Consider the following 15893-nt stretch of genomic DNA (forward strand, 5'->3'; position numbering starts at 1 on the left):
GGCTAAAGATGACAAGGTCAGCGAGATGAACCGGCAGCTCACAACCCGAAATGGAAATGTTAAGTCTATATAAACCTAACACTTAAAGCCCAACAGGTATGATGAATTTACCTCACCAGTCACCTACGCACTGAATACTCACGCTCTGGGCATTCACCGTTGTGTTCTTGACTGACTTGATCACCTGAGGCGGCTCCCTGACTTACCATAGGTCGGCCTGCACTCACTCTTTTGTGAGTGCAGGTCAGGACATCAGATCGGGACATGCAACCGGTTTTCGAACGCGGCAAGTCTCAGCCCTAGGATTGTAATTGTCTCTAAGAGTCTTGGCGTAAACTATTAGGTTCTCTAGGATTCCATTGAATTACCTAAGCTCTTAGTGAACATCTTACTGAAATTTAGAAGTTAAGGCATCATTACTTCTTTTATAGTTAAATAATACTCAAAAAAATTGCCAGTGGAAGAGTAGTAGGATGGTTAGGAACCTACTTCTCAGCTGAGAGGTCATGGGTTCAACTCCTACCGGAGGCATATGTAATATCCCTATCCCCATATATAAAAAGCGCCTTGTACCAAAAAAAAAAAAAAAAAAACTCAAAAATAAGACTACATATTTAGTTGGTTTCAATCACTTCATTTTCCTCGATGGCAATGAAACTCAAGTATTTTATTTTTCAATTTATCTGACATTGGGCTGGGCTGGGCTTTAGCCTACTTGAAATTTCTTAATTTGTATTCAAGGAACATTGAATTGGGCTAGGCTGTATTAGAATTAAAATGGTTTATGGGGCTGATTGATATTGGGCTTTTTTGGCCTCGATAAAGGGTTTGGTTCTTGTGGCTTCTCCATTTGTGGGGAGCTCAGCTGAACCTGCATTTGATCTCTTCTGTTAATGCAACTTCGACCAAGAGGCAAGAGCCTATATATGGGGTGGTTTTACGACTCCCAGCTGAACTGTAGCCACCCCAACGCTGGCCCGTCAGAACAGACGGTGGCCGCTCGATCAAAAAGATAAACTGGACCCAAGCCCGGCCCAGCCATGCCAGGGTTTATGTAGCAGCCAGCCTTGTCTCGTTGACCCTAATTCCTCCGGGCCACATTGGACCTTGTTGACCTAAAATTTCCCTAATTTCGTATTGACTATTTTAATATCTTATTAATCAACATTGGACTTTTCTGGTTAAAACAGTCTACTAAGTGTGAAGGTTGGAAGGAGTATCGATCTAGAAGGGAAGTTGTAAAGAATTTTATAGAATAATTAAACTAAGAATTTGACAAAATAAATTACTAAAAAGAAAATCTCAAGAAACTTACATGCAACAAATTCTATAGAATAATTAAACCAGAATTTGATAGAATAAATTAAATCTACTACCAATCATCTCTATTACAGATGAGGACAAATCCAAATAGGAGTACATATATAAGAAACAATGTCGGGGCCAACATAGAGATCCTCATCAACTATATCATCACTCTCCATGCTAAAGGCTCCTATGTCTGTACCCACTCCATCCATTACTCTAAGATCAGGATACATATCACCCCGAAGACCAGCTCTATTAATATCAGTGAAGTAAATGCAATTGGGTTTGCATCTTAAATTGTCTATGGAGGGCAAGATGGAGAAGGAGGAATTCAAACCCACAAAGACAGCACGTTCCTTGAGGCTGCTCTTCACCTCTGTCCACTTTCTACTGTCAAAATTGAACTTGTAAACATCAAAAGCCGCCGTTCCGTGTTTCATCAATGTATAGGGCTCATCAAATTTCTCATAAACATAATGTACAACCATCAAAAGTTCTCCTGCGGACTCCACAAGATGAGCTGCATTTGGAATTTTAGCAGCTACACCCTCTGGTGCTTCAGCAATCGTAGTCGTTTTTGCATGAGTACTAGAGATGTCAACCATCACCAACTTACAACAGAAAGCAACAGCATAAAATTGACCATTGAAATAGACGACATCACAAAAATTTTGAGCATCATCATCATGAACAGGAGTCCAAACATCATCTCCCAATCTTAGAAAAATCAGTCTATCAAGTTCAGAAAATATCATCATCACAACACATCTTTCTTCATCTTTTTGTTTGTTATAGGAAAGGGTTGGTGTTGATGACAATATCACTTTCTGAATAAATGCAGTCCGAAGATATTTTGGATTGTCATACTCTATGTGACCTTCACGTGCGTTGTATTGAATATCTTGATCAAGGGGGACAGTAGTTTGATGTGGAAGGCGAATTCGTTTTCGAGTAAGCGGGTTTAACAAGTGAATCTCCAAATCAAGCCCCAAAGTTAACAACCAACCTCTGGAGGAAACACACGATCGGCCACGGGCCTCTGGCAAGTCGAAGTAGTAAACCTTATTGGTAAAGAGACTAAAGAAACCACGCTTGTCACTGTCACTGTCTTCGTTCTCTCCAAGCATCAGCCAAGGAGAAGCAGTATTAGGAAAATCCCATTTTTCAGCCTCTACAACCGAGTAGTGCCATGTTCTGCAGACAGCACCAAAATGAACAATATCTTCCATGATCGACATCTTATCCACAATCAATCCTAGAAGATCGTTACCGAGTTCAGACCAGTTTGCCATAATATCCTTTCCTCTCGTATTCTAGACACAATTATAAAAACAATAATAACATATTAGAACAGGAGAAACATATGGATGTGGTATAAATTTTGATGAGAACCTCAACTATGGATCAACCCAAACTTTAAGAATCAAACAAAAGAACTCATCAAGAATATGGAAGAGATCTGACGGTTGGATTCGAAGTAACCAAAAAAAAAAAACCTAAATCTCTCAGTTTGAGAACAAGGGAAGAGAAAGGAGTCAGTAATTCTTACATGAATAATAATGTTTCTAATAGCAGAGTTTGAATATCTTTAAAAAAAAAAAGACACACGATATGAATTTATCCTCACGAAAGGAAAAAAGAAGAAATAAAACAGGTTTCGAATATTAGTAAACAGAAGAATACGAAGAATTAAACAATCTGTAACGAAAGATAAATTTACCTCTAACGGCAGAAAAAAAAAAAAAAAAAAAAAAAAAAAAAGAAGGAGCAGGAAGAGTGAAAAACCTTCTCACCGCTTTGTTCTGTAATGGTTTCTCTGGATGATTTATCCTCAGTACAACCTTTATAAGTAATAACGAACGAACTCAAGAGTCTTACTTCAACTAGGAATCGAGACGCTAACAAAATTAGTAAATTTTTTTTACTACGACTTTTTATTTTTATTTCCTTTCCGAATTTCTTTTTTTTCAATTTTGCTTCTGAGCTGCCAATGCTCAGGATTAAGCCACGTCCTCCATAAGAATTGCTGACCTTTGAATAATAATCAAAAGGTATCTACTTCAAGAGTCCTAATTTAAGTCAAAGTCAGCAACAAAATTGGTAAGTTTTATTTATTAAGATTTCCTACGATTTCCTACTATTTGTATTTGTATTTGTCTCTAATTCCAAACTCATGGGTACATTAGTAATTTTTAATCTGATTTCTCATTTCTCTCCATACTCGGCCCCCTAAAAAGAAAAAACCCTATTCTCTTTCTCAAATTTTAAAGGTAAAATAATAGGTATAATTATATAAATGTCATTCCAAGTTAAAAAATAATTCCTCAATCCCTATTTATTCTCCCCCTCTCTTCTCTCTCACATCTTTTTTTCCTATTTGTTCTCCTTCTATATAAACGGGTTAAGGGAAATTCTTGAAAAAATATATTATTAAATATTCAAAATCCCCTCAATCCCTATTTATTGTCCCCTCTCTTCTCTCTCACATCTTTTCTTCCTATTTATTCTCATTCTATAAACGTGGGTTATGAGAAATTTTTGAAAAAATAATCATATTATCATACTATCATATCATATCATATCATACTATCATATCATACTATCATACTACTATAGTAAAGGCATGTACTCTACTTTTTTCGCAAATCTTTTTCTGTCCGTTGCTGTCCTGAGAATTTTTCTAAATACTAATAATGTTGTACTATTTGTTATTTCTTTAGTTATTTTTGCAAGGATAATTTGGACATTGCATCATGAATTATTATGAATTTATCCTTAATTTTAATCCCGATTTCTCGCGTGACCTCTTTCATCGCTCTATCCCTCTACCTCTCGAAGTCTCTCTGAATCTCTCTTTAAATCACCACTATCTCTCACGACCTCTCTCAATCTCAGTCTCTCGCTCTCTATATCCCTCTCCCTCTCGAACTCGCTCTAAATCCCTCTCGCTCTCTCTAAATCTATGTGTTTGTTATCTTATTGTAGAAAAGGCCGAACGATGGTGAGAAGGACGATGGGGGAAGAAGGAAGATGGATCGATAAGATAATCAATCTCAGAAGATCATAATGATTGATTTCTTAGAGTTTCCAGTTGGTATCTACAAGAGGTAGGCGGAAACCAATCTCTAAGGACGATGGGGGAAGAAGGAAGATGGATCGATAATCGATCTCAAAAGATCGGAATGATCGATCTCAAAAGATCAGAATGATCGATTTCTTAGGGTTGGTATCTACAAGAGGTAGGCGGAAACCAATCTTTTGCTCTCTTTTTTTGTGTTAAGTTTCTGATCGTCTGATCAGAAAATTCTCCATATTCTATGGTTTCCTTCTCAGTAAGAATAGAGAAGAAGCTAAAGCCTGCTACTCCAATATGAATGGTATCTCGGTCTCTCTCTATATTTTATTTGTTTTCTTCTTTTTCTTTTGTTAAGTTTCTGATCGTCTGATCAGAAAATTCTCCATATTCTAGGGTTTCCTTCTCAGTAAGAATAGAGAAGAAGCTAAAGCCTGCTACTCCAATATGAATGGTATCTCAGTCTCTCTCTATATATTTTATTTGTTTTCTTCTTTTTTCTTTTGTTAAGTTTCAGATCGTCTGATCAGAAAATTCTCCCTATTCTAGGGTTTCCTTCTCAGTAAGAATAGAGAAGAAGCTAAAGCCTGCTACTCCAATATGAAGCTGAAAATGGGATTTCGCAGGTATGAGCTTGATCAAAAAGTCAACCTCAGTTCATGAGGTAAATTTGTGTTCACCAGCTACCGGTTGGATTCGATTACTTTTCTTGAGAGATTAATTCAAAATCAAAATCTGATTAAGAGTATAGTAGAATTACAACTGTATAGAAGAATTGAGATGTATAAATTTTCCTTCACTTTATCTTTCAATTCAGCAAGCAACCCAATTAATGGAGTCGTTCAACTCTGCAATTGCAAGCCTAGGTTGCAAAGTTTCAACTAAAGCAGTTTTTAAATTTGGAGTTATTGAGGATTCCTACTAGAAATAGGACTGAAGAGTAAAAGGATAATTGCAGGCAATTACCCTATGTGGATGGGTATGCAATTTTGATACAGTCTCCCCTTAGGATTAGGAAAGTTTCAGTCAAAGTTTTAGAAGATTTTAATGATTGCCGAAGAGTTTCTTATTAGCTCTTCCAATTTGCTACAGAATTTGAAATTTGGATTCTTTTGAATGTTTTCACCGATTTATTGACTTGTCATCATTAATTTGATTCATTTTTAGGCAGGGGCAGACATATAGAAGGGCCCAGGGATTTTTTTAAAATAATGTTAATTCTCTTATTTTCCATAATTTTCTCAGTCTCTAATCTCTTCCCACATGTGAAATGTCACTATTTGGCCCCCCAAATATTGAGAACAGTTTTTAAAGGTAAAATAATGGGCATAAATGTCATTCCAAATTAAAAACTAACTCCTCAATCCCTATTTATTCTCTTCTCTTCTCTCTCATCTTTTCTTCCTATTTATTATCTTCTCTTTCTATAAACGTGGCTTAAGGAAATTTTTGAAAAAAAATTCTTATTAGGTATTCAAAATTTTATTCTTAATTAGAAACTAACTCTTCAATCCCTATTTATTCTCTCCTCTCTTCTCTCTCATCTTTTCTTCCTAATTATTCTCTTCTCTTTCTATAAAAGTGGGTTAAGGAAATTTTAAAAAAAGAATCTTATTATGTATTCAAAATTTCATTCCTAATTAAAAACTAACTCCTTAATCCCTATTTTTTCTCTTGTATCTCCTTTCTCTCCTTGTTTTCTTCCTATTTATTCTCTTCCCTTTCTACATGCGTGGGTTAAGAAAATTTGGAAAACAATATACTCTACAATTAGGTACTCTTTCTCAATTTATTTATCTTTCTCTTTTTCTCCTTTTTTTTTATTATTATTCTTTGTATTTAATTTTATATTCTATGTTTCTTTATTTCTTTATTGCCCGGGATTGAGGATATACTCTATGATTTTATATTCAATTTATTGATGACAAGATTGGGATTGAGGATATAATCTTGAGATTCTAGCTCAGATTAAAATCATGGCTTTCGATAAGACTGGAACGATTACAAGAGGAGAATTTGTAGTTCTGATTTCAGAACTCTCTCGTGATGTTAGCCTCAACACATTGATTTACTGGTACAGTCCAATCTCATTCATTGCGACCAAAATAAGTTTTTTCTTTTTTCCACTCTTTATATAAAGCTATTGGATGTTTTGAACTTTGAAGGAATTCAAGCGTTGAGAGTAAATCAAGTCACCCAATGGCAGCTGCTCTTGTTGACAATGCAAGGTCTAATTCCATTCAACCAAAACCATATTAAATGTCATAGAATTTGAAAATTTTCCAGGAGAAGGGATATTTGGAGAAATTGATGGGAAAATCATTTTTGTTGAGAACAAAAAAATTGCAAGGAGAGTTGGTAGTGAGACAGGTAAGAACATCGTCCACTCTTGTTTTTAATTTTTAAAATTTCAAGCAAATCATATATGCACTCCTTAAGTTTACAAACTATAACATTTGTAACATTCAAAGTTGCAAACTATTATGTTTGTAACATTCAAGTTGATTATAATATGGCTAGCTATGGAAATTTTCAGTTTCAGTAGGAGAATGTGATACCATTAATGGAGGGGAAACACAGTTGGATATATTTACTTACATTGATGAGAGATATTGATGTTATGATTGCTGGAAAGATCGCAGTTGTGGCAGGGTATGGAGATGTCAGCAAGGGATGTGCTTCCGCTCTCAAGCAGTCTGGTGCCCGTATCATTTTGACTGAGATTGACCCATCTGTGCCTTTCAAGCTTTGATGGAAGGTTTCAATGTCCTGACCCTTCAAGATGTGCTTTCAGAAGCTGACATCTTCGTTACCACTATACTGGGCACGGGGATATACTCTATTATTTTATATCAAGCTCTAGATATTTTATAAATCACGTGCCCAATATTTGGGATTAGCCTTATGTATAACCGCATAACTACGTGCCCAAATGCGTGTTTCGTGGAATGTGTTTTATACTACTATTATAAAAGCATGTACTCTACCTTTTTCGCAAATCTTTTCTGTCCTTTTCTGTCCTTATCATTGTTTCAAATACCAATAATGTTGTACTATTTGCTATTTCTTTACTTATTTTTACAAGGATAATTTAGACATTTTAGTCATAAATTATTATTAATTTATCATTAATTTTAATCCCTCTCTTAATTTCTCTCTCGATTTAATTATTGACCTCTCTCAATCTCTCTCAATGTCTTCGCTCTCTATATCCCTCTTAAAAAATATTCAAGATTCAATATCCAGTGATTTTAATTTAATTTGGTTTATCTAATTTCTTGTATTTGCATAAATTGATAACTTTTGAATGTATGCATAAAAATTCCACAAAGTAATTCCGTTTAGACTAATGAATCTCTTGAAGTGTTTTATTTCTTACATATGTCTTATTAAATTGCATTATTCAATTCCTTTTGCAGAGATTCAATATAATCATGTAACCTGTTAGAAAGCATCTATGCATGCATATAGAACTTATCTCAAGTTGTCCAACATTATCAATGATTTGTCTCACATGATCTGGCCAGCACTATTCTCAATTAAAAGTAATGTGCAAAAAATAAGGAAGAAAATGCCCACTGATGTACAAGTGATCTCCAAGATTTAAAAACTTATACTACAAGGTCAAGAGTTTGACCATTTTTAAGGTTAAGGGTGAAACCTTGCTATATATGTACAAAGCTACCCCAGGAGGATTTAATCGAGGTACGCACAAACTTTGGCTTCAAAAAAGAGGAAAAAAATTGACAAGTTTGAAAAGGTAACAGTCAGTTGACAACACCTTCTTGAAGAAGAAAAGCTTCTTTACAAGTTTAAGACCGAACATCTATAAATGTGTCACTTAAATTGTAAATTATTTATATGGAAGTGGAAAAGAAGAAATTTAATAAATCGTCATGCAATTTAAGAAACCCTGTCACCCATTCTAAACTTGGTAAATTTTCTTGCTTTAGTTATGTTATTCTTCATTTTCTATTTTTTAAATTGAGATCCAATCTTAATAAACCAACGAATTGCCATCATTAGGAATTGATTGTTCATGTTATATATTTTATTTTCTATTAGTACAAAACTCTCCAATGTACAGTAAAGCATACTAGGCTCTGTTAGCACCTCTTAAATTTTATATAGCCGAATTATTTCATACTTTAAAATGATGTATGTTAAAAATGAATAACGAAGAAAATAAAATAAAAAACAAAAACATATCCAAAAGAATAAACATCAAATATTTTTCGGCCATAATATAAACATCAAAAGAATTTCAATGATGCTTGATTTATATATATATATATATATATATATATATATATATATATATATATATATATATATATATATATATATATATATATATATATATATATATATATAAAAAAAAAAATATATATATATATATATATATATATATATTATATATATCTTGTTTACTATTTGGTGTAAAGCCCCTTAAGATAAATCATTCTACACTTGGAGTACCTCATATATCAAAGTCAAAAAAATTTATACATTGAAATAAGAAAAAGAATACCTAAGCATTATAATGACACTAATGAGTTACTATTATTTAAATTAAACAATAACCTTAAGAATTGAATAAATAATGTTATAGACATAAATTAATGACTTCAAAAGTCATAAAATAAAATGATGTTTAATATGATTATTTTCTCAAGAGGCAATTAAGGAAATTATTGCCTATCTAAGCATGACTCGACACCCAGGTGAAATTCCTGGGGCTAATGGCTTGAACGGAGTCGATTTAGCTACTTGCGTACCCAGGAGTGGCATGCCTCCAAAGGAGAGGAGCCACATCTAATGGCTAAAGATGACAAGGTTAGCGAGATGAACCGGCAGCTCACAACCCGAAATGGAAATGTTAAGTCTATATAAACCTAACACTCAAAGCCCAACAGGTATGAGGAATTTACCTCACCATTCACCTACGCACTGAGTACTCACGCTCTGGGCATTCACCATTGTGTTCTTGACTGACTTGATCACCTGAGGCAGCTCCCTGACTTACCATAGGTCGGCCTGCACTCAATCTTTTGTGAGTGCAGGTCAGGACATCAAATCGGGACATGCAACCGGTTTTCGAACTCGGCAAGTCTCAGCCCTAGGATTGTTGTTGTCTCTAAGAGTCTTGGCCTAAACTATTAGGTTCTCTAGGATTCCATTGATTTACCTAAGCTCTTAGTTAACATCTTACTGAAATTTAGAAGTTAAAGGCATCATTAGTTCTTTTATAGTTAAATAATACTCAAAAATAAGACTACATGTTTAGTTGGTTTCAATCACTTCATTTTCCTCGATGGCAATGAAACTCAAGTATTTTATTTTCAATTTATCTGACATTGGGCTGTGGGCTGGGCTCTAGCCTACTTGAAATTTCTGAATTTATATTCAAGGAACATTGAATTGGGCTAGGCTGTATTAGAATTAAAATGGTTTACGGACTGACTTGATATTGGGCTTTTTTTGCCTCCATAAAGGGTTCGGTTCTTGTGGCTTCTCCATTTGTGGGGAGCTCAACTGAACCTGCATTTTATCTCTTCTATCAATGCAACTTCGACCAAGAGGCAAGAGCCTATATATGGGTTGGTTTTGCAACTCCCAGCTGAACTGTAGCCACCCCAACGCTGGCCCATCAGAACAGACGGTGGCCGCTCGATCAAAAAACTAAACTGGACCCAAGCCCGGCCCAGCCATGCCAGGGTTTATGTAGCAGCCAGCCTTGTCTCGTTGACCCTGATTGGTCCGGGCCACATTGGACCTTGTTGACCTAGAATTTCCCTAATTTCGTATTGACTATTTTAATATCTTATTAATCAACATTGGACTTTTCTGGTTAAAACAGTCTACTAAGTGTGAAGGTTGGAAGGAGTATCGATCTAGAAGGGAAGCTGTAAAGAATTTTATAGAATAATTAAACTAAGAATTTGACAAAATAAATTACTAAAAAGAAAATCTCAAGAAAGTTACATGCAACAAATTCTATAGAATAATTAAACCAGAATTTGATAGAATAAATTAAATCTACTACCAATCATCTCTATTACAGATGAGGACAAATCCAAATTGGAGTACATATATAAGAAACAATGTCGGGGCCAACATAAAGATCCTCATCAACTTTATCATTACTCTCCATGCTATAAGATCCTATGTCTGTACCAACTCCATCCATTATTCTAAGATCAGGATACATATCACCCTGAAGACCAGCTCTATTAATATCAGTGAAGTAAATGCAATTAGGTTTGCATCTTAAATTGTCTATGGAGGGTAAGATGGAGAAGGAGGAATTCAAACCCACAAAGACAGCACGTTCCTTGAGGCTGCTCTTCACCTCTATCCACTTTCTACTGTCAAAATTGAACTTGTAAACATCAAAAGACGTTGTTTCGTGGATCATCAATGTATAGGGCTCATCATGTTCCTCATAAACATAATGTACAACCATCAAGAGTTCTCCTGCGGACTCCACAAGATGAGCTGCACTTCCATTAGCTGCACCCTCAAGTGCTTCAGCAATCATAACCGTTTTTGCATGAGTACTAGAGATGTCGACCATCACCAACTCACAACAGACAGTGACAGCATAAAATTGACCATTGAAATAGACGACATCGTAATAATCATCAACACCATCACTATGAACAGGAGTCCAAACATCATCTCCCAATCTTAGAAAAACTAGTCTATCAAGTTCAGAAAATATCATCATCACAACACATCTTTCTTCATCTTTTTGTTTGTTATAGGAAAGGGTTGGTGTTGATGACAATATCACTTTCTGAATAAATGCAGCCCGAAGATATTTTGGATTGTCATACTCTAGGTGACCACGTGCGTTGTCTTGAATATCTTGATCAAGGGGGACGGTAGTTTGATGTGGAAGGCGAATCCGTTTTCGAGTGAGTGGGTTTAACAAGTGAATCTCCAAATCAAGCCCCAAAGTTAACAACCAACCTCTGGAGGAAACACACGATCGGCCACGGGCCTCTGGCAAGTCGAAGTAGTAAACCTTATTGGTAAAGAGACTAAAGAAACCACGCTTATCACTGTCATTGTCTTCGTTCTCTCCAAGCATCAGCCAAGGAGAAGCAGTATTAGGAAAATCCCATTTTTTCGCCTCTACAACCGAGTAGTGCCATGTTTTGCAGACTGCACCAAAATGAACAATATCTTCCATGATCGACATCTTATCCACAATCAGTCCTAGAAGATCGTTACCGAGTTCGGACCAATCCGCCATAATATCCTTTCTTCGTCTCCCTAGACACAACTATAAAAACATAACACCAAATTGGAACATTAGAAAACATATATATAGATGCTGTCGATACAAGGCAATCGTAGAATAATGATATTTTTTTATTTCTTTCTTTCGTGTCTTAACCTGCACGGTCAAAATCCTTAAGAATCCGTGACCGTCTTTTGTATCATAGGTTTATTTTGTACTTACAGAGGGAAATAATGTTGTATATTATTCCATTACTCTATATACACTAGAAGCCCAGAAAATCATTTCAATCCGTTCACGAGAAATCTTGTCATCAATGATGTTTCTGCTTTCATTAATTGCAACAGTTTTATATTTCAAGATTTTATTGTTAGGATAACAAGTTGAGAGCAAGAGAAGAGAAAGAAATCGTAATTCTTGCATCAAAGCTTCTAATAGCAGCAGGAGTCGAACCAAAAAGAAGATGAAAAAGAAAGAAAACAAAAAAGGTTTGAATATCACTAACAGGAGAAGACCAATCCACAAAGGAATTAACCAATCAATCTGTAACAGAAAAATAAAAGTACCTGCAACGCCGAAAAACCAGAGCGAGAAAACACTTCTCACCGCTTTCTTCTGTGTTGATTTGTTTCTCACTCGATGATGCACGATGGATGATTCATCTTTTGGTTTTGCTCCTACGACCTTTAAATAATAAACAAAAGGTATCTTCTTCAAGAGTTCTAATTCAAGTCAAAGTCAGCAACAAAATTGGTAAGTTTTATTTATTAAGATTTCCTACTATTTGTATTTGTATTTGTCTCTACTTCCAAATTCATGGGTACGTTAGTAATTTTAATCTGATTTCTCGTTTCTCTCCATACTCGGCCTCCTTAAAAAAATAATAATAATAATAAATAAAAAATTAAAAAAAAAACTCTATTCTCTTTCTCTATTACTCCGGTTATTCGTTAATGATCTTCAAATTTGTTCGCCTTTATCTTTCTGATCTAGGAATTAAAAGCTAATTCCTCAATTCCTATTTATTCTCCCCTCTTTTCTTATTAGAAATTTACTCTTCAATCCATATTTATGCTCCCCTCTCTTCTTATTTGAAAAAAAAAATCTTATTAGGTATTAAAAAATCAAAATGTCATTCCTAATTAGAAACTAACTCTTCAATCTCTATTTATTCTCCTCTCTTCTCTTTTCTTCTTATTTATTCTCTTCCCTTTGTATAAGTGTGGGTTAAGAAAATTTGAAAAAAAACTACTCCTTTCTCTTTTTCTCTTTTTTTCTTTTTTTCTTTTTTGTTATTCTTTTTATTTGATTTTATATTCTATGTTACTTTATTTTTTCTGTAATTTTTGTTATTTGATTTGTATTGTGAATAAAATGTTTATAGTTAATAGGTAACTAACTATCATTGGTTTGCATCTCTTATCTTTAAAAAAAAAAAATTTGGTCTACATCTCCTACCAAAGAAAATTTTGACTTGCATCTAGTTTTTTAGGGTTGAAGTCATGTGTGTATATATATATATATATATATATATATATATATATATATATATATATATTTTATATTGTTCCTTTAATTTTACCTATATTTTGTCAAAAAAAAATATCATTATCAATAATTTACCCTTTTTCAAATATATATAGGTCCCACAAAATATATGTGGGTCTATTATTTAATATAATAAAATAATTTAGAGGTGGGACCCCAAATGGGTTTTATAAGGGCCCACACAATATTTGTGACAAAAAAACATTAGTGCTTCAACGGGAAGGTTATCTGGCTTTCAGTCTTCGGCCCCCCCAAATATTCCATCCTGGATCCGCCCTTGAGTATAATGGATCTGTTAATTACGAAACTCAGAAGAAATAGCAGTAAATTTCATCAAAGAAGCTATTTTTTAAGCCTCGAGATCCTTTGTCTTCGATCTCCGATCAGAAGAAGATCTTCCAGATTCTGCGATTAAGATCGTTATCGATGATTTATATGGTTTTCCAGAAGAACAAATTAAAGTCCATCTTGTGGTAGGGTCAATAAACCTTCATGTTGGACTCCGAAATTCCTTGCTGAGGTAAACACAATCCCTTTCCCATTTTCCAAACACCAAACGCCATAAACTCATTGTATTGACTTCCGAAGAGTCATGGTTGCTTATCCGCAATACAATGGTCAAGTAGAAATCACCAACAAAACTCTACTTGATGGGATCAAGAGGCAGTTAGATGAAAACAATTAGCGATGGCTCGAAGTGTTACATCATGTCTTATGGGCCTACAAAACTTCTATGAGAACTCCAACTAGAAAAACACCTTTATAGTTGTCTTATGGCACTGATGCCTTGGTTCCAATGGAGGTGTTAGCAGGATCCCTTAGATCATCCCAATATGATGAAGAGGCAAATGAAGAAGGCCTCAAGGCTAACCTGGAGTTCCTTGACGAAGTCTGAAAAGTGACACTCTATCAAAAGAAGGTTGCTAGATGGCTAGAGAAGGTTGAATCTAGAAACTATATTCATTGCATGTCTCTTTCCCAGTTCGTTGGGTCCAACAAGGGTTTCAAAATTGGGAGTCGAGTCCTTCAAATTTCCTTCTCATTGAGTGTTGAGCGCTCGAGTTATCATGTTGTATGTTGATAAGTCCAGAACCACCATGAAATTAACCCAAACAAGGGCATCCTGTGGGGACATCCCGATCCTAAGGTCGAGTTGGATCGTCCCCTCTGCTATGGTTGAAGATCCCGCGAACCCGTATAGAGTAGTGGCGCAGGGAGTTAACATATCGTCCTCTAGTTTTAGTCTTTTGAATGTATTCATAGACAACAAATCAACCGAGGAACTGGTGTCAACTAGGACTCGATGGACTTCCTGATTGGCTAACTTTACCTAGATGATGATTGCATCATCATGAGGGGTGGTTATCCCGACTAAGTCCTCATCAGTGAAGGTGATTGGCTTTGGACATGATTAACAAATAATGTAAGAAACAACTTATTCATCATATAGCATGTCATTGCATATCAAGAAGAAAGTGTGTCCTTATCTGTAATTATGTAAAAGTTTACTAAAGTGTAAATAAACATCAATCACAAGACTTCCAATAAACTCAGAGAACACTTAAACATAAAGTTATAATAACATATTAGGGACATGAGTCAAATCAAAGCAAAAACAAATCTCACGTAGCCACTGTGACCAAGCCGGCCGCTTGGGCCTGTTATAGACAGTCTATAAGATCCGAAATTTTGACTTCCAACCATCCAATTTCAATCCGTTTGCGAGATGATTTTAGTCCGAATTTCAATCTTAATAAGTCTATAACAAATGTGCAAATCAGTAACCTAAAATTAATACAGATCCATAACTCAATTCATCTCCATTGATTAGATCCATCCTTCATTCAAATGCAGGGATTCGTTTTTTGACAGGATTTTCTCACAATCATAAATAAAGAATAGAACCAATCACAATTAGGTCACCACCAACATAAAGAAGATGGGTCTAATCCATTTCAAAAACTGAGGGAAGAGAATGGAGTGAATAGGGATCACTTACCTCTTCCAGATTCACGAAACAGACACGGGAATGAATTTGAAATGTAGAGATACAATCTCACTGGGTATACATGTAATTTACACTTTATTTTGTTCCTTCATTGTTGCAAAGCAGGGCTAGGGTCTTTAGTCGCAGTTTCTGTAGCAGCTCTCTTAAATCGAGAACTAAGACTAGAAAATTGGTTCGATATGAATGTTGCACATTGGGGGGGGGTGTTTAGAGGATATGAATTCACTGTTTAATTATCTTACTGAATTTGGTTATTGGCATATGATTATGGTGCTTATCTTCTAAACATAGTCAAAAGTGAGATAAGCGGCTACCCACAAAGAAGAAAGAAAAAAGTGAGATACTAGGCTCTTGATTTAGAATTTGTTTGTTAAGATGGGAATGTAGGCCAACGATAGATGGATATCCAAATTTGTATCGAGCAATGTGCTGTCTGTTTTCAATTATTTATCAACAAGAGGTTTTCTTCCATCGTTGATATTTCCATGGAAAGTACGACTAGATACCCATCTTGATGGAAAGTACTTACCAAGGGAGATTTTAGTGTCCCTAAGTCCCTGGTTTGAGCAATGCAACAGTAAACTAAATCCGGATCATCACCCCATCAGGGGCTCCCTGACGACTTTACCACCACAAATCTTGTGGGACTCACAGATAAAAAATTAATCCCATCACCCAACCGCTGGGTCCCCCTGTATTTATGGTGG

The 15893-nt window shown here is 35.2% G+C and overlaps 2 protein-coding genes across 2 annotated transcripts; both read right to left on the minus strand.

Moving 5' to 3' along the window:
• Positions 1 to 1388: 1388 nt before the first annotated feature.
• LOC149012815 (F-box protein SKIP23-like) lies at positions 1389 to 2600 on the minus strand. Its single transcript, XM_089157667.1, has one exon. The coding sequence runs from the start codon at positions 2598 to 2600 to the stop codon at positions 1389 to 1391; it is 1212 nt and encodes a 403-aa protein (XP_089013793.1).
• A 7839-nt stretch (positions 2601 to 10439) lies between these two features.
• LOC149012816 (F-box protein At2g26160-like) lies at positions 10440 to 11642 on the minus strand. Its single transcript, XM_089157668.1, has one exon. The coding sequence runs from the start codon at positions 11640 to 11642 to the stop codon at positions 10440 to 10442; it is 1203 nt and encodes a 400-aa protein (XP_089013794.1).
• Between the last annotated feature and the right edge of the window lie 4251 nt (positions 11643 to 15893).

Source organism: Hakea prostrata, chromosome 6 (assembly GCF_041222555.1).
Source record: "Hakea prostrata isolate BN-2017 chromosome 6, UWA_Hpros_2, whole genome shotgun sequence".
NCBI classification, from domain to species: Eukaryota; Viridiplantae; Streptophyta; class Magnoliopsida; order Proteales; family Proteaceae; genus Hakea; species Hakea prostrata.